At 47.3% G+C, this 19,440-nt stretch overlaps 3 protein-coding genes across 3 annotated transcripts in view; 2 read left to right on the plus strand and 1 right to left on the minus strand.

The window, feature by feature from the left end:
• Positions 1 to 17,097, minus strand: part of TSPEAR (thrombospondin type laminin G domain and EAR repeats) — a 196,812-nt gene extending 179,715 nt beyond the window's left edge. Inside the window, exon 1 of the mRNA XM_038749174.1 lies at positions 17,004 to 17,097. Within this exon, the coding sequence (XP_038605102.1) occupies positions 17,004 to 17,097 (94 nt within the window). The remainder of the gene's footprint in view (positions 1 to 17,003) is intronic.
• LOC119930637 (keratin-associated protein 10-3-like) lies at positions 363 to 1,148 on the plus strand. Its single transcript, XM_038749176.1, has one exon. The coding sequence runs from the start codon at positions 363 to 365 to the stop codon at positions 1,146 to 1,148; it is 786 nt and encodes a 261-aa protein (XP_038605104.1).
• Positions 7,340 to 8,125, plus strand: LOC119930640 (keratin-associated protein 10-3-like). The gene has a single exon (XM_038749178.1). It carries the CDS (start codon positions 7,340 to 7,342, stop codon positions 8,123 to 8,125), a length of 786 nt encoding a protein of 261 aa, XP_038605106.1.
• Positions 17,098 to 19,440: the final 2,343 nt, after the last annotated feature.

Raw genomic sequence — 19,440 nt, forward strand, 5'->3', positions numbered from 1 at the left:
AGGCTTCCTAATCACCCACCAAGGAACAGGACCCTAGGACCACTGTTTTAGGATGACTGGCTGGGGGGCTCAGGCAGCAGCCTGGAAGGGCTGCATCTGTCAAACAGACTAAGGATGTTTGGAGTTAAACGCCATTTCACCAGCATCTAAATCTACAGCTAATGAGCTGTTTGAAAGGAAATAGACCTGCACAACAAAAACAAGGAAAAGATGCCCTTGAGACAGCCGGGGTGGATATAAAAACCCCGCAGCAGGGACGAGATGGTCAGTCTCACCCAACTCACCATTGGCACCAACCAACCCAACTGTAGCCAGCCACTGACGATATGGCCACCACCTACTTTTCCGGGCCCTGCGTTCCCATGGATTCTGCCGCCTCCGTCTGCTCGAGTGAGGGCAGTGGCGGGAGCCTCGTCTGCCTGCCCGGTTCTTGCAACGTTTCATCCTATGCCCTGGACAACTTCCCAGAGACCTGCTGCGAACCTCCATGCTGCGCGCCACCCTGTTGCGAACCCAGCTGCGGCCAGCCCGCTTGCTGCAGCACGGTGTGTTGCCCACCCACCTGCCGCGTGGCTCTCCTCTGCCGGCCAGTTTGCGGCGTGCCCACCGGCTGCCAGTCACCCTGTGGCCCCAGCCCCTGCCAGTTGGCCTGTGCCAGCTCCTGCTCGCCATCTCGTTGCCAACAGTCTTGCGGCCAAGACTCCTGCGGCCAGTCAGCTGGCTGTCAAGACTCCTGCTGCCAAGACCCTTGCTGCCAACCCGCTGGCTGCCAAAGCTCTTGCTGCATCCCTGTTTGCTGCAAGCCAGTCTGCTGCATCCCCGTATGCTGCAAGCCAGTCTGTTGCGTGTCCACCCCCTGCCCGAGTGCCTCCTGCGGAGACTCTAGCTGCGAGCCCTCTTGTTGCGTCTCCACCTGCTGCCGCCCCGCTTCCTGCGTATCCCTCCTCTGCCGCCCAGCGTGCAGCCGTCCGGTCTGTTGCGTGCCCGTCTGCAGCAAGCCGGCTGGCTGCGACTCCAGCTGCTGTGCGCCGGCTCCCTGCCAGCCCACTTGCTGCCGGCCCGCCTCCTGCGTCTCTCTGGTCTGCCGACCCATCTGCAGCCGGCCCGCTGGCTGCGGGGTCACTTCTGGCCAGAAGTCTTGCTGCTGAGAGGGAGCCCTGTAAAAGCCAGAGCCAACTTCCACCTCTTCTTGTGGTCCCCCAGCAAGATGCTCTCCTTCCAGACACTTTCCGCACCGGTGACCAGGATGGATCCCAGAACAAGTCCCCACAACAGCCGGGACGACACGCACCTACTTGGGTGGCCAGTCCAGTGCCACTGAAATAGTCTACAGGGCCCCTGAATATGGCTTCAACGCTTAGCCTTCCACAGCGGGGTCCTGATTTTACATTCCCAAAGGATCTCTTCTTGTCTGTGTCTGCCAAGTTCCTTGGCTGAGTTGTCTCATGGGCCAAAACCTCCTGGGGGTGACTAATAAACTCATCTCAGCTGGCTCCTACCCAACCTGGCTCTCCATGCCGCCGCTGCTCCATCAGTATCGTGGGCACACAGGGTTAGGGCGGCCTCTGCCAAGTCCCAATTGTGGGCACCCAGCCGGGGATGGCCCCCGTGGTGAGGACCCGAGATTGGCCGTCCAGGATCCCAGGGTAGAAGTTGGTCCGCCTCGAGGCCCAGGGAATCAGCCGGGCCTGCATTCCAGCGAGGACCTTGAAATGTTCACTTCCCAACTCCCCTCAGACTAGAGGTGAGGCTCAAGCGACAACAACAGTGTTCACACGACAAAAAAACTTAACTTCTGCCTTTGTCCGCCTAAGATCCCCTGAGCCAAAATCCCGGGCCCTCAGACTTGCCTCCCCGCCAACATATGGGGCACCTGGGAGCTGGAGGTTGGTGATCCAGGGACTCCCTCCCTTGGGGCACCATTCTTTCTGGACCTGGGCTCCAAGCAATAACCGGAATCCCGCTCCGGCAGAAGGACAAGAGGCCGAGGACACCTGGTTGCTTTCAGGCCAAGGAAAGGAAGCGGCCCTGGAGGTGGAGGGGCCGGAATCTTTTGGATGGCAGAATCTCAGGGAATTTCTTCCCAAGGGCCTCAGCAAGGGTAGACAGCCACTCTGTTGATGTCCTATTCTACTCCATTGCCATGGCAGGCCCCCAAGGGACCCAGGGCAGGTAAAGGCTCCCTGCCAGGGCTTTTAACTCGCCCCCACTGCCCCAATCAGGGCCAGAACATGAGTCAGAAGCTTGTGTGCCTGAGGAGACAGACAGGGATGCGAGAAAGAAGCTTCACTTGCTGGGACATTTTTCCCACCACGGCACATTCCACCAGACACTGATGGAGGAGCAAAGGAAACACCAACGTGGAAACCTTGAAAAAACCTTGCCCTGACCTTCTCAGGGCCCTGCAGATTTACTCTCATAGTGCTCCCTAAGGCTTCTACCCAGGCTTCTTGTCCAGCCTTCCCAAACTCCCCTGGACAATCACTGTAATAATAATAATAATGATGATGATGATGGTATTTGTTAAGCACTTACTATGTGCAAAGCACTGTTCTAAGCGCTGGGGAGGTTACAAGGTGATCAGGTTGTCCCACGGGGGGCTCACAGTCTTAATCTCCATTTTACAGATGAGGTAACTGAGGCTCAGAGAAGTTGAGTGACTTGCCCAAAGTCACACAGCTGACAGTTGGCGGAGTCGGAATTTGAACCCATGACCTCTGACTTTCCACTGAGCCACTCTGCTTCTCTAACTCTAGCTTGATGTGGGCGGGGAACGTGTCAACTCTTGCATTCTCCTCTCCCAAGCATTTGGTACAATGCTCTGCATACAGTAAGCGCTCAATAAATACCATTGATTGATTGATGCTGGTGCAAATGGAAACACCAGCCTCCAATACTGGAAGCTGTCAGATAGACCCTTCCCACCAGGATTCCACTTGACCACCGCTACACCCGGATGGCAGAACAAGAAGTTCCCTGCTGGTCCTGACTGGCCTTGGCTGAGATGGCCAGACACTCAAGGGATCTGACCACTAGCCCAGCCATCAGGCCAGCTCTCTCCATTTCCTGACCATTTTAGAAAGGGTTGGGCTCATCCAACCCGGATCTCACAAATGCACACACAACTCCTTTGATGTTTTGGGGGGGTCAGCCCTAAAACCCACCCAAAATAGGCTCTGGAGTCACTTTAGGAGTATTCCACCCCAAACTAGCCCATACTGGGTTCTAAATCCCTCCAGCTCCTCCCCACGCGGAATGGCAAACCCTGAATCCCTGGCCCTTTCTCGCTGCCACCTCCCCTGGTCTTAAAGCCAGGCGTCTCTCTGAAGGCAAGTGAATCTCTCAATGGCTAGCCTACCATCCCTCTCCTGGGGCTGAATATAGGAAGCTCGCAGAAAAAGCACTCTCCCAGCTCCCTAAATCCACGCATCTCCCAGAAACCTGTAACATCTCCTCACCTTACCACAGACAGACACCTTCAGAGAGCTCAGTAACATTTACTAGTCTTCTGGCAATATTCTTAACATAGTAATTGGGTAATGTACAAAGTTTCACCCAAATAGTCTTTCCCTAGGGTCTAACATTTTCCCCACACCTACCGGAACTCTCTATAATTTCTTGTTGGTATTGCAGGTATGAGATTGTCAAAATTTGCCCCTTCCTCTCCATCCAAACTGCTACCACATTAATACAAGCACTGATCTTATCCTGCCTTGTTTATTGAGAAGCAGCGTGGCTCAGTGGAAAGAGCCCGGGCTTTGGAGTCAAAGGTCATGGGTTCAAATCCCGGATCTGCCAATTGTCAGCTGTGGGAGTTTGGGTCACTTCACTTCTCTGTGCCTCAGTTCCCTCATCTGTAAAATGGGGATTAAGACTGTGAGCCGCCCGTGGGACAACCTGATTACCTTGTAACCTTCCCAGCGCTTAGAACAGTGCTTTGCACATAGTAAGCACTTAATAAATGCCATTATTATTTTTATTGTATCAGCCTCCTTGCTGACCTCCCTGCCTCCTGTCTCTTTCCACTCCAGTCCATACTCAATCAATCAATCAATCGTATTTGTTGAGTGCTTACTGTGTACAGAGCACTGTACTAAGTGCTTGGGAAGTACAAGTTGGCAACATAACTGGCAACATACTCCATTCTGCTGACCGAATCATTTTCCTTCAAAAACGCTCAGCCCACATTTCCCCACTCCACAAGAAACTCCAGTGGTTGCCCATCCACTTCCACATGAAGCAAAAACTCCTCACCACTGGCTTTAAAGCACAACCACCTTGCCCCCTCCTACTTCACCTCATTGCTTTTCTTCTACAACCCAGCTCGCACACTTGGTTCCTCTGGTGTTCACCTTCTCACTGTTCCTCTATCTTAGCCTATTCATTCAATCAATCATATTTATTGAGCGCTTACTGTGCTCAGAGCACTGTACTAAGCACTTGGGAAGTACAAGTTGGCAACATCTAGAGACGGCCCCTACCCAACTGCGGGCTCGCAGTCTAGAAGGGGGAAACAGACAACAAAACATATTAACAAAATAAAATAAATAGAATAAATATGGACAAGTAAAATAGAGTAATAAATCTGTACATATATATATATATATATATAATTTGTACAGATTTATATATATATATACACACATACAGGTGCTGTGGGGAGGGGAAGGAGGTAAGGCGGGGGCATGGAGGGGGGATGAGGGGCAGAGAGGAAAGAGGGGATTTCTGTTCTGTTGTTTCTGTTGTTTGCCTAGGTAAACAGGTAGTATCTCTCTTGTCCATCTTCCATTGTCTTTGGAGATCCCCCCCCTTCCCTGTTTTGGCTGAAGCCTGGGTCTTTCTAAAGGAATTGCTAGGCTGGGGTGCTCACGGTATTTGCTCCTTTTAGGTACGGTTACCTGTACGCTTCCCTCTCCAAGTTCTTAAGGCAGGGCTCTGTACAGACTGATGAAATAGACTGTGGTATTTGTTAAGCGCTTAGGGCCTATCTCACCGCCAACCTCTCACCCACATCCTACCTCCCTCCTCATATCAGGCAGATAATTCCTCTCCCCCACTTCAAAGCCTTACTGAAGGCACATCTCCTCCAGGAAGTCTTCCCTGACTGAGCCCTCCTCTCCTCTTCTCCCACTCTCTTCTTCACCACTCATGTTTGCTCCTTCATTCACACTCCTTCCCTTCCCCACAGCACATATGTACATATCTGTATATATCTGTAATTTATTTATATTAGTGTCTATCTCCCCCTCTAGACTGTGAGCTCACTGTGGGCAGGGAATGCATCTGATGTCACACTGTCCTCTCCCAAGCGCTTAGTACAGTGCTTTGCATACAGTAAGTGCTCAATAAATACCATTATTATTAATAATAATGATTCCAGGACTCCCCTTCCACTGATACTTTCTCCCCCTTGGGTGCAGGAGACTTGCACCTCCAGAGTACTACCCTCTGGATCCTAAACTTCAAGGGAGCTGAGCCCCCAGATCCTATCTCTGATCCCATCCCCTGTTCTTTGTCCTTCCTGGGTCATAGCTCTGAGCCTTCCACATGTGCTACCCTCCTAGGATCACAGCTCATATCTGTTCCCCCTAAAATGGCTAATGGACTTCCCCTCCAACTATCTGTCCCCTCCTACATCCTTCCCAATCATCCCTGATTGACTCAGTTCCAAGTTAACAACATGTATGAAATTAGTAGCTGCTTAACTTAATCAATGAGCTTATGAGCTCATTGTACTCAAAGTACTTATGAGCACTTCATTCAATCATATTTATTGAGCGCTTACTGTGTGCAGAGCACTGTACTAAGCGTTTGGGAAGTACAAGTTGGCAACATATATTCTACTCACTTACTGTGAGTAGACCACTGAACTGGGCTCTTGGGAGAGTGCAATATAACGGAGTTGGAAGACACATCCCCTGCCCAAAACAAGCTTACAATTTAACTGAGAAGCGGTGTGGCCTAGTGGAAAGATCACAGGCCTGGGAGTTAGAGAACCTGGGTTCTAATTCTGCTGTGTGACCTTGGGCAAGTCGCTTCACTTCTCTGCGTCCCAGTTCCTTCATCTGTAAAATGGCGATTAAGATTGAGGCCTATGTGGAATAGGGACTGTGTCCAACCAGGTTATCTTGTATCTGCCCCCGGGGCTTAGTACAGGGACTGGCACATAGTAAGTGCTTAACAATATCAGTGAAAAAAAACCCCCAAAAAACAAAAAGACTTCCCTCAGGGAAAGGCGGTTAGGAGTGCATCTCCTGGGTTCCTCCCCACCCTCCTGAGTGTGGGGCTACTTGAAGTGAATGTCACAATCGCTCATCAGCCATTGTGGAACAGGGTCCCAGAATCGCTAATTTGGTACCGTCTCTCCACCCAATCCTCGCCCACCCAATCATCACACACCAGCAGGTCCCACGGCTGAAGCCCCCCTGCTGCTGAGATGCTTGACAGTCGTTCAATCGTATTTACTGAGCACTTACTTTGTACAGAGCACTGTCCTAGATGTTTGGGAGAGTACAACGGAGAAGCAGCATGGCTCAGTGGAAAGAGTAGGGGTTTGGGGGTCAGAGGTCATGGGTTCTAATCCTGACTCTGCCGCTTGTCTGCTGTGTGACTTTGAGCAAGTCACTTCACTTCTCTGGGCCTCAGTTCCCTCATCTGTAAAATGGGGATGAAGACTGTGCGCCCCACGTGGGACAACCTGATTACCTTGTATCTACACCAGCACTTAGAACAGTGCTTGGCACATAGTAAGCACTTAACAAATACCAACATTATTATTATTATTATTATTCTCTGGGCTTCAGTTCCCTCATCTGTAAAATGGAGATTAAAACTGTGAGCCACATGTGGGACAACCTGATTACCTTGTATCCCCCCACCACCAATGCTTAAGAACAGTGCTTGGCACATAGTAAGTGCTTAACAAAAATCCATCATCATCATCATCATCATCATTATTATTATTATTATTACAATATAACAATAAACAGACACATTCCCTGCCCATAGTGAGCTTACAGCCTTATGTTTAGACGCTAAGGAGATGCATGTAGCAGTATGGATGCACCTTATCAACCACAAACCAAAATAAGGATGTTATGAGTTGAACAACATTTCATTCGTACCTAAATCCACGGCTAATGAGCAGTTCAGAAGGAAGTTGACCCATACAGCATTCACAATAACAAGGAAAAGATGCCCTGCCACGATTTGGACCAGGCTCGGTGGATATAAAAGCCCCACACAGTGGGAAGATGGTCATTCTTGTCCCACTTGTCACCAACCAGCCCAACTCACTGACGATATGGCCACCACCTGCTGCCCCGGGCTCTGCGTTCCCATGGATTCTGCCGTCTCCATCTGTTTGAGCGAGGGCAGTGGCGGGAGCTTCGTCTGCCTGCCCGGTTCTTGCAACATTTCTTCGTATCCCCTGGACAACTGCCAAGAGACCTGCTGCGAACCTCCCTGCTGCGCGCCATCCTGTTGCGAACCCAGCTGCAGCCAGCCCGCTTGCTGTGGCACGGTGTGCTGCCCACCCACCTGCCGCGTGGCTCTCCTCTGCCGGCCGGTTTGCAGCGTGCCCACCGGCTGCCAGTCACCCTGTGGCCCCAGCCCCTGCCAGTTGGCCTGTGCCAGCTCCTGCTCGCCATCTTCTTGCCAACAGTCTTGTGGCCAAGACTCCTGCTGCCTATCAGCTTGCTGCCAAGACTCTTGTGGCCAGTCAGCTTGCTGCCCACCCGCTGGCTGTCCAGACTCTTGTTCCATCCCCGTTTGCTGCAAGCCAGTCTGCCGCATCCCCGTGTGCTGTAAGCTAGTCTGCTGCGTGTCCACCCCCTGCCCGAGTGTCTCCTGCGGAGACTCTCGCTGCCAGCCCTCTTGCTGCGACTCCACGTGTTGCCACCCCACTTCCTGCGTGTCCCTCCTCTGCCGCCCAGTGTGCAGCCGCCCAGTCTGTTGCGTGCCCGTCTGCTGCAAGCCGGCTTGCTGCGACTCCAGCTGCTGTGCGCCTGCCCTCTGCCAGCCTTCTTGCTGCCGGCCCGCCTCCTGCGTCTCTATGATCTGCCGACCCATCTGCAGCCGGCCTGCTTGCTGCGGGGTCATTTCCAGCCAGAAGTCTTGCTGTTAACAGGGAGCCCCGCACAAAGAGGGCCGGCCTCCACCATCCCCGGTAACCTTCTCCAGGGAGCTATTTCCCTTCCAGCCCCTTTCTGCACAGATGAACAGGACGGGTCCTATCACACTGCCCCACAACCACCGGGCCGAAACCCACCTGGGCCACCGAGAAGGCCAGTCTGGCACTCCAGGACAGTCCACAGAGCTCCTGGCTACAGCTCAAATCCTAAGCTCCTGAGTCGGTCCTTCTGCACACCAGAAACCCGCCTTACACTCACAAAAAATCTCTCGTGTCCTTGTCTGGGAAGTTCATTCAATCGTTCAATCATATTTACTGAGCGCTTACTGTGTGCAGAGCACTGTACTAAGCGCTTGGGAAGTACAATTTAGCAACATATAGAGGCGGTCCCTACCCAACAGTGGGCTCACAGTCTAGAAGGAAGTTGCTTGACTGAATTGTCTCACAGCCCGGGAACCTTCAGGGTGATTCTAATAAACTAAGTCAGCTGTCTCCTACCCCACCTGGCTCTCAGTGCTGCTGCTCTCTCCATTCAGAGGATGTGGGTTCTAATCCCGGCTCTGTTACTTGTCTGCTGTGTGACCTTGGGCAAATCACTTTACTATTCTGTGCCTCAGTTACCTCATCTGTAAAATGGGGGTTAAGACTGTGAGCCCCGTGTGGGACAACCTACCTTGCATCTACCCCCGTGCTTAGAACAGTGCTTGGCTCATCGTAAGTGCTTAACAATTTGAAGCAGCATGGCTCAGTGGAAAGAGCACGGGCTTGGGAGCCAGAGGTCATGGGTTCTAATCCTAACTCAGCCATTTGTCTGTTGTGTGACTTTGGGCAAGTCACTTAACTTCTCTGTGCCTCAGTTACCTCATCTGTTAAATGGGGATTAAGACTGTGAGCCCCACGTGGGACAATCTGATTACCTTGTATCTCCCCCAGTGCTTAGAAGGGAGCTTGGCACATAGAAGGCGCCTAACAAATTCCCTCATCATTCTTATTATTATTATTACTACTATTACTACGCTCCACCATGTCTGCTGTGTGACCTTGGGCAAGTCATTTAACTTCTCGGAGCCTCAGTTCCCTCATCTGTAAAATGGGGATGAAGACTGTGAGCCCCACGTGGGACAACCTGATCACCTTGTATCCCCCCAGCGCTTAGAACAGTGCTTTGTACATAGTAAGCACTTAACAAATGACATCATTATTATTACTACTATCATCATTATTATTACTATTATTGAGCTCCCAGGGTTAAGGAGACCTCGGCCAACTCCCTACAGTAGGGAGCAGGGCCGGGATGGCCCAGAGACCTTTACACGGACCCCATATTGGCTGTCCAGGACCCTGGTGAACAGTCTGGTTCAGCTGGCGACATTAGGAATGCTCCCACCCACCTCCCCAGGAGACTGCCACTGCTCCCTTCAGTGTCTGAGCTTGCTGACTGGTGTCAAGGCTCTCCCAACAATGATAAAATGTCGTTGCAGCAAAGGACAGCCTCATATCTCCTAGGGACTTGGCCTGTCCTCCGGCTACGCTCTGCTGAGGTGACACAAGTTGCTCTCCGCCATCCTACTGGGCACCTGGTACTTAATACTGGCCATGATCAATACTCTGGGAACTGCTTTTTCTGGCTCTGTGCCTTAATCAGAACCCTGCTCAGGACAGGAGGACAGGAAGCCTCCGTCCTTACCCATCTGGTTGCTTTAATGTCAATGAAAGGAAATTGTTGTCTGTCTCCCCCTTCTCGACTGTGAGCCCTTTGTTGGGTAGGGACCGTCTCTATATGTTGCCGACTTGGACTTCCCAAGCACCTAGTAAGTGCTCAATAAATACGATTGAATGAATGAATGAATGAAATGGTGGTGGGGACTCAGGCAGTGACAGGGGCCAAGGCCTTTGGGACAGAGGGAAATGAAAAACTTCCAAGAGCCTCGCCAAGATTAGCGGATCGCTCCGGCGAGGTCGGCTTGCCTGTTTGTGGTTTGTGGCCCCCAGCGTATTCAGAGGCTTGGCCAGAAACTGCCTGATGGGGTCTGAAACTCTCCTCCGTTGTGCCAACAGGTGCCAGTCCTAAAGGCAGGTACTTTCGGGCCCCGCGGGGACACAGTGAAGTGGTTTCACTCCCTCATCGCAGAACACCACCTAACAAAGCAAAGCCACCGGACAGAGGAGCACAGGACAAGCAAGATGGCATGATCCTTGACTCCTCTCTCTCATTCAACCCACATATTCAATCTATCACTAAATCCGGTCAGTTCAGCCTTCACAAGAGCACTAAAACCCACCTTTTCCTCTCCATTCAAACTACTGCTACATGAATCCAGGCACTTATCCTATCCCACCATGAAGCAGCGTGGCTCAGTGGAAAGAGCCCGGGCTTTGGAGTCAGAGGTAATGGGTTCAAATCCCAGCTCCACCAATTGTCAGCTGTGTGACTTTGGGCAAGTCACTTCACTTCTCTGTGCCTCAGTTACCTTATCTGTAAAATGGGGATGAAGACTGTGAGCCCCCCGTGGGACAACCTTGATCACCTTGTAACCTCCCCAGAGCTTAGAACAGTGCTTTGCACATAGTAAGCACTTAATAAATGCCATCATCATCATCATCCACCCAACCTCCTCAGCCCCCAACCTGGGCATCATCCTTATCATTCTCTTCAGAACATTTCCAGAATCCACCACTTTCGAGCCCCACATGGGATAACCTGATCACCTTGTATCCCCCACCCCCAGCACTTAGAACAGTGCTTTGCACATAGTAAGCACTTAACAAATGCCATTATTATTATTATTATTCTCTCCATCGAAAGTGTTACTTTAGTGGGCTCCAGCCTTCCCCCTTTCCAGCCATCATTGTGCTGTCCATATTATTTTTCTGAACATCTTCTTCTACACTCATCACTCCACTCCTCCAAAACTTCCAGTTGTTGCTCATCCCTCTTGGCATCGAACAGAAACTCCTCACTGTCAGCTTTAAAGTACTCACTCAGCTATGGATCCTTGCCACTACTTAGAACAGTGTTTTGCACACAGTAAGTGCTTAACAAATGTGATTATTATTATTATTATTATACCTCTCTAACACTTTACTCACTGGTTCTCCATCTAGTTTTTCTAGCTGTTGACTTCTTGTTCCCTCCAAACTGGAATTCCTTTCTCCTCCCATCCAGCAGATCACTCTTCTCCCCATCTTCAAAGCTCTACTGAAATCCTATCTCCTCCAGGAAGCCTTCTCTGACTTAACTGCTTTCATCTCTCCATCCTGTTTCCTAGTTTTATCTTTGTGTATTTCAAACTTCTTTACTGTCTAATGTCCTGCAAGGATCCTACGTACTCACCTGATCTTTGTTTCTCATCTGACACAATTGGCAACATGTCTATTTAATATTTTGTGCTTTTTAACTTCATTTTCAGGCATGCTCCTTGATGCAGAAAGAGAAAGTTCCTTCAGGGAAAACTTTGCCCAGAGCAGCAGGTTATAGCCATCATCCATATTGAGCAGACCATTTTAGGGCTAAAGATGCAGTTCCCTTAGGGGTGGGGAGTTGGGGAGTGTTGGAATTTAAAGTTAATTCCCAGGGATTTTCCCTTCCTGGCAAATTTCTTCCCTGGGATTTCCTTCATTGGGTATCAACTGCATTTTCTGGATTTTCCCCAGTGATAATGTTTTGATTACAGAAAGTGAAAAGCTAGGTCAGATACATTCCATCGTACTTATTGAGTGCTTATTGTGTGCAGAGCACTGTACTAAGCGTTTATCTGAGTAGGGTGGCCCCCCCAGGTGATGATCTAGCAGGAACCTGGCTCTGTCACTATTATTCCAGGTCATTTTCTCTTAATTTGACAGGTTGGGTCACCACATATTGTATTGCTAAAATAAAAATAGTGTAGCAGGCTATTTCATTATTTGTGTCTCTAAAGTCTTCTGCACTTCAAATAATTATGCCCCTGCTCTGAAAGAAACCCAAAATACTTACATGCAATAAAAGACTAAATGTTTGGGAGAAATAAAATCCTGTCTGTCCGTCTTCAAAGTGCTTATGATCACTCTGAACTGAAACAATAAATATTTAGATAAGTATCATTTGTTTTTCTTAGCTAGTCCATTATATTTTTCATTAGGTTGTCCTTTAATTATCTGTTAAACTTGAGGGAAGAGGGGGGTGGGCTTTATAAATAACATCTGCTACCATAATACAGGTGCAGCATTGCCTAGTGAAAAATTGATCAATGGTATTTATTGAGTACTTACTGTGTGCACAGCACTGTACTAAGCTCTTGGGAGAGTATAAGAGAATTGGTAGACATGTTCCAATCAATCGTATTTATTGAGTGATTACTGCATGCAGGGCACTGTACTAAGCACTTGAGAGATTTGAGCACAACAACGTAACAGTCATATTCCCTGCCCACAATGAGCTTACAGTCTACAGGGGGATACAGACATTAATATAAATAAATTACAGATATGTACATAAGTGCTCTAAGGGTGATATCAAGTGCTTAAAGGGTACAAATCCAAATGCAAGGGCAACACAGGAGGGAGAGACTGTGAGCCTATTGTTGGGTAGGGACCATCTCTATATGTTGCCAACTTGTACTTCCCAAGCGCTTAGTACAGTGCTCTACACACAGTAAATGCTCAATAAATACGATTGAATGAATGAATGAGAGGGAAAGGGGAAATTAGGGCTTGGTCAGGGAAGGTCCCTTGGTGCCTTGTGGGCAGGGAATGTGTCTACCAACTTTGTTATACTGTATTCTCCCAACCACTTAGTACAGTGCTCTCCACACGGTAAGCGCTCAATAAATACGATTGAATGAATGAATGAATGAACTGACTGACTGCTTTATAATAAGGTTCTGAGAGTAAGGGAGTTCCGAGCCAGAGGAAAGACGTAGATGAGGGGTTGGTGGTGAGGTAGATGAGATTGAGGTAATCATAATAATGACGGTATTTGTTCAGTGCTTATTATGTGCCAAGCACTGTTCTAAGCCCCGGGGAAATCAGGTTGTCCCATGTGGGGCTCAGAGTCAAAAGCCATTTTACAGATGAGGGAACTGAGGCCCAGAGAAGTTAAGTGGCTTGCCCGAGGTCATACAGCAGACAAGTGGCAGAGCCGGGATTAGAACCCATGTCTTCTGACTTCCAAAACTGTGCCCAAGCAGTGTGGGCACAGTGGCTCTTTCCACAGTGTGGCTCAGTGGAAAGAGCACGGGCTTGGGAGTCAGAGGTCAGGGGTTCGAATCCCGGCTCCGCCACTTGTCAGCTGTGTGACTTTGGGCAAGTCACTTAACATCTCTGTGCCTCAGTTACCTCATCTGTAAAATGGGGATTAAGACTGTGAGTCCCCTGTGGGACAACCTGATCACCTTGTAACCTCCCCAGTGCTTAGAACAGTGCTTTGCACATAGTAAGCACTTAATAAATGCCATTAAAAAAAAAAAAGCCACTAGGCCATGCTGCTTCTCTAAGTACAGTGAGTAGGTTGGTGTTACAGGAGCTAAGTGTGCCGGCTGGGTTGTAGTGGGAAATCAGCAAGATAAGACAGAGGGGGGCAAAGTAATTCAGCATTTTAAAACGGAGGGTAAGAAGTTTCTGTTTGAGGCAGAGACAAGAGGAGCAACCACTGGAGGTTCTTGGGGAGTGGGAAGATGTAGACTGACTTTTTTTTTCAGAGATACGATCTGGGAAGCAGAGTGAAATTTGGACTGGAGTGGAGAGAGATAGGAAGCGGGAAGGTTAGAGAGGAGGAAAGAGCACAGAACTGTGAATCAGAAGGCTCCAGGTTCAAATCCCTGCTCCACTCCTCATCTACTGTGTGACCTTGGGCAAGTCACCTCGCCTCTCTGGACCTCAGGTTCCTCATCTGGAAACTGGGCACAGACTGTGAGACCTGTACAGATTAAGGTTAGGGTTGGGATATCTAACCTTCCTTGCTGAGCATACAGTAAGCACTTAATAAATGCAATTATTCTTCTTCTTATTCAAATGGCTAGCGGGAACTTGAAAAGACAGATTTCTGACTCATCACTCATTTTATTCCGATCACTGAAGCTTGTAGTTTAAGTGGTTCAGCTACTCACTCTGGGTTTTGCTTATAAGATTGGATAAAACCTCATTATACAAAAACGAGGTAGATGAATTCAATCCTGGTTAGGAATAAGATTTTAAGGTGACTCAAAATATTGCGCATTCCAATTTTATCTTCATATTTTTCTTCAGTGGTAAACCTCATTTACAAACCTATTTCATTCATTTGAACAGGTTTCCCACTTGCTCTTAAAAATCGAATTTCTCTTCATGGGCCATAAGCCCCATCCCTTCTCACCTCTTAAAAATACTTGGTCTCACCTTTCTCCTTTTTTAATTGCTATCCTCAATCTCTCACTCTCCTCTGGCTGTTTCTTCAAAGACAGTCTTTTCTCTCTCATACTAAGATTACCTTTGCTTGACTTCACAATATCCTCAACCCAGATGTTCCAAAATCCATAAACAGGGTGTGTCCAACTAATCCATCAATCATCTTTATTGAGCTCTTACTGTGTGCAGAGTACTGTTCTAAGCACTTGGGAGAGTACAACACAATGATTAAACAGATCCTCAACAAGCTTACAGTCAAGAGGATGAAGAAACCGAAGCTCTAGAGACATTAAGTGACTTGGCCAAGGTCACACATAGCAGGCAAAGAGCAGAGTGGGGATTAGTACCCAGGCCTGTTCTCTTTTTCACCCTTCCCTCAGCCCCACAGTACTTGTGTACATAGCCGTAATTTATTTATTTACATCAATGTCTGTCTCCCCCTCTAGACTATAAGCTCCTTGCGGGCAGAGAACGTGTGTACCAACTCAGTTATATTACACTCTCCTAAGCTCTCAGTACGGTGCTCTGTGTCCAGTAAGCACTCAATAAATACAATTGATCGATTACAAACTCTGTTATATTGTACTCTCATAAGTGCCTAGTTCAGTACTCTACATACGGTAAGCCCGCAATAAATATGATTGATTCTTAAAAACTTCCAACTGCTAGTCATTTCTCTCCATCCCAAACAGAAATGCCTGTCTACTGGTTTCAAAGATGCATCATCAGCTGTCTCTTCCTTACTCTCCACTCCACAGGGGCCAGCTTTTCATCGAGAGGGTGGGGGCGAGAAGGGACAACCACGTGTAAGACAACACACCACATCTGGTTGCTTGGCACTGAATAATAATGATGGCATTTAGCCCTGGGTCCCACTTGGATCCAGGACTCTTCAAACCCGGCTCAGCTTCGACCAGGTCGTTTGGGAAGAGCAGCGGTGTCCTTGCTCACCTGCTCCTCCCTGCCTTTTATCTCTCTCCTAGTCTCTCTGTTCCACCACTGCCTGCTCAGTCTGGAGTTGCCTGGACAGGACGGCAGCACTAAAACCTTTTGGGGGAACACTGTCCTCTCAACCTTCCCCCAAAATCAAAAACCCCAGTTACGCTTTCTAAATTTCTATATTCCAATGAAAATCAATGATCTCTTTTTCCAGAAAACAGAAGGTTAAACTTGTATTTTATATCATATATAAAGACACTTAAAAAGAATAAAAGATTTCTAAAGATTACAACATCTCCCCCCCCAATAAAAATAAGCCAATGGACTGAAAGCATAAAAACACTAGAATCCTCCCGAACTTCGACTGAAATCCTAGATTTGGAGTTGCATTTTTGTTGGGAAGACTAGGGAAGGAAAAGGGCTTGTTTTGTTTCAATGGTGGAACGACTTCCTTTTCAGGAAATAGTGTAGATGAAAGTGTAATTTTTCTATCAACTTTCTTCTGCGTATAAAGACAGACTTCTGGGCAGCAGCAAAACCTTTTAACCTAAATGAATATTTTTCCAAATTATAGATTTACTGGAGTCTGAAGACACCCTTCACCAAGAATGTTTCTAAGAAACTGGATTGTTTTACTTTATAACTGAATGTTTTCTAACTACCGCCTTTGCAAACCTCATGTTTAAGTTTTCTTTGTTTTAATTACAGGCCTGATAAATACAATCTTCTGGCATAAATCCTAGGATGGTTATAAAAGCATAACTGTTAACAATTAAGTCAAAATAGACTTTCTAAACACAATGCTGGGGCAAAAATCTTCCTCCAGTTCCTCCCTTAGTTATTCCCAACCTATTTCCTTCAATTTTAAAGTAAGCCAACTTCTTGCTTTCCTATTTTGCTTATTTTTTGGTTCCTTTATTCTGGCTCCAGTACACTTTATCCAATCTTTTGGTCAGAGATTTATATGGGGGTTCCTTATAAACTGCTCTCCAGCACGTTTAATCTACCCAGGAAACTCCCCTTGGCTTTTATTACTATAGGTTAGCGTTTCACTGGGGAGTCATGCTTTAATGATCAAGAATGACCTTTCCGGTCATTTTGAGGAAATGTTTCATTTCCACGGTGTGCACGTAAAGGGACAGCAGTCACTGCTATTTTCATTCCTGAAGGGCAGGTGTAAGCACCTTTATACAAAACTGCCATTCATTTCAGCAGGTTAACACATGTGAATCACTGTCAATCTTCACTGTTTAAACAACCAGCTTTTAGAAGCATTAACTATTAGCAGCAAAACTCTTTATCACTTTATCCTTCTTAGAGCACCTCTTTCCCAGTGTCGTTTTCTGGGCTCATCATCTTAATTTGGCGTTTTGGCATTCGTAAAGTCCCCAGGGGAGGATTTTAATATCTTATGATTTTTGAAGTGCCCCAGTTTTAAAATTGTTTCCAGTTAGCAATGAGCAAAAAGGTTAAGGGAGCGATACGTGCTTTCTCATCTTCAGTGCCCTTACCCAGTAAATCATTTTTTTAATAGAATAATTTTTAATTACCTATCCTGAGAGCCAGTTCCTACCTGTGCAGTGTTCCCATGACGTCCATCCTCTGGCAGTGCAGCTGGGGATTCCCAAGTGCAGAAGCACGGCACAAATCCGCAGCAGAGCAGACATCAGGGGACTTGGTTCAGTAAATCCATCCACAGCAACTTCCCTCCTTCTGCCAGTAAGTAGACGGACAGCTACGCACGACTCCGACGCGGTTCTTCATTACCTGAGTAAAGAGAAGCTGGCTGGACCACATCATTCACTTCACTCACAGGTACATGCCAACAGCTTGAAAACGATCTCCTCAAAGGCTCCCAAAGGCTTCTTACTGAAGGCGGGGAGGGAAAAAAAAAAAAGCTGCAAATTGTTACTCCAAAGAAAGCACCTGAGCTTGTCAAGTGGAGGGCCCAGAGTCTGTCATTTTAGCTCTTAATTTTCCTGATATATTTATCTCTGGCTTGCAGATGACATCTGATAAAAATCTTCGCTTTAGCCTGTTATTATTCGTTAGGTAACAGGCATTTTTCCCCAAAGGGAGAGCAAGAATAATTCATGCAGTTGGTTTTTTTTAAAAAAAAAAAACAACACTGCAGAAACTATTTTCTTTAGGTGATTTCTACCAATTTTTATAACCTATGGCAAACTACAACTCTTCACAAATATTGGAAGTCTTCTTACCAACAGCCTGAAAAGAAAGCAAAGAGCTTATGTTTTAATAGACATTTAAATGAGAAGTCAGTTGTCAAGGAGGAGGAGTTCAGATGACTTGGAGATCTTTTTATCTTTTGCCCAACCCTCTCGAGAGTGTGGGGTTTTTTTTTCTTTCTTGAGTTGTTTTTTAATGTTTAGGTAAAGGAATTTCCCTCTTTAAAGAGGTCAGAACTTACAGGGAAAAATCAAAATCAACAGTGTACAGAGATAATAGTTGTTAGGCTTGAATGTTAACTTACTTCATGAAATTTCCTAGAATTTAAACTTTGCAAAGAGCTTTCTTCTCTCTTTGTTATTCAACTAAGCCCTAGTTTCATACAAATAGATGATTTTACTGTATCTTTTTAAAATGTATTTGATACAAAGTTCTACCCAACTCCTACTGAAATGAATATTCATTGCATAAGAAAACAATGGCCTGACCAGCAAAAAAAAAAAAGTGACTATTCATGAAACGAAGTCCTGAAAAACAATTGAAGGGTAGGTAACAATTCTAGCCCTTACCATTTTTTTAAACACTGATGATTAGAATTCTACACCTGGAAATTGAAAGACTATTTTCCTAGACAGGACTCATTTTCTTTTATAGTGCCTCCCACGTGAGTAATACTGTTTCTTGTCTCGGAATTATTAAATTACTAGTGGAATCTGACTGCAAGGCAAGACCCAAGAATATGTGCGTCCAGAATTACAAATGGCTTCAGGTGAAACTTTAATTTGACGTGCTCAGATGCTGTCACTGGGCACTCAGGATGAAAATAACCTGGAAGCAATAGAGATTGCGGAGTTTAAAACTGTATGTTTTACAGATCCTAAATTCTGTCCTGCCACCTGAAGGGCCTAAGGCAGGATCTGTCAGTAGCTCACCTTCGGCTGGGGTGAGAGGAGTGAATTCCTCAGCCGCAGTGGAGTAAACAATGGTATCTGTAGCGGCGGTGGTTGCCACCATCATCATCATCATCAATCGTATTTATTGAGTGCTTACTGTGTGCAGAGCACTGTACTAAGCGCTTGGGAAGTACAAGTTGGCAACATATAGAGACAGTCCCTACCCAACAGTGGGCTCACAGTCTAAAAGGGGAGCTGCACTATTGCTACCATCGCCGCTGGGGAAAACTGGCCCTTCCAGGCCTTTTTACGGGGGTTTCCCAAGCAGCTGTAAATATGGCAGATGGTCATCCCAGAAACGCCCATGAACCTGCAGTTCTGGCAGAGCTAGAAAACTCCACCACCTCTTCACCACCGCGACTGAGCAAAGTATCTGGCAATTATCTGCCTCGCCTCCCGGCGTGATCTCTTGGTTCCAGAGAAGCAGCGTGGCTTACTGGAAAGAACACGGGATTGGGAGTCAGAGGAGGGGGGTTCTAATCCCCGCTCTGCCACTTGACTGCTGTGTGACCTTAGGCAAGCCATTTAACTTCTCTGTGCCCCAGTTACCTCATGGGTAAAATGGGGACTAAGACTGTGAGCCCCATGTGGGACAACCTGATTTCCTTATATCTGCCCTGGCTTTTAGAACAGCACTTGGCATATAGTAAGTGCTTAACAAAATACTATCATCATCATCATTATTATTATTATTATTCCACCTTCACAACATCGTTAAAATTCACCCTTTCTTCCCCATCCAAACTGCTTCCATGTTAATCCAAGCATTTATCCTGTCCCGCCTTGATTACTGAATTCATTCATTCAATCGTATTTATTGAGCGATTACTGTCTGCAGAGCACCGTACTAAGCGCTTGGGAAGTACAAGT

The sequence above is a fragment of the Tachyglossus aculeatus genome, chromosome 7 (assembly GCF_015852505.1).
Source record: "Tachyglossus aculeatus isolate mTacAcu1 chromosome 7, mTacAcu1.pri, whole genome shotgun sequence".
Classification (NCBI taxonomy): domain Eukaryota; kingdom Metazoa; phylum Chordata; class Mammalia; order Monotremata; family Tachyglossidae; genus Tachyglossus; species Tachyglossus aculeatus.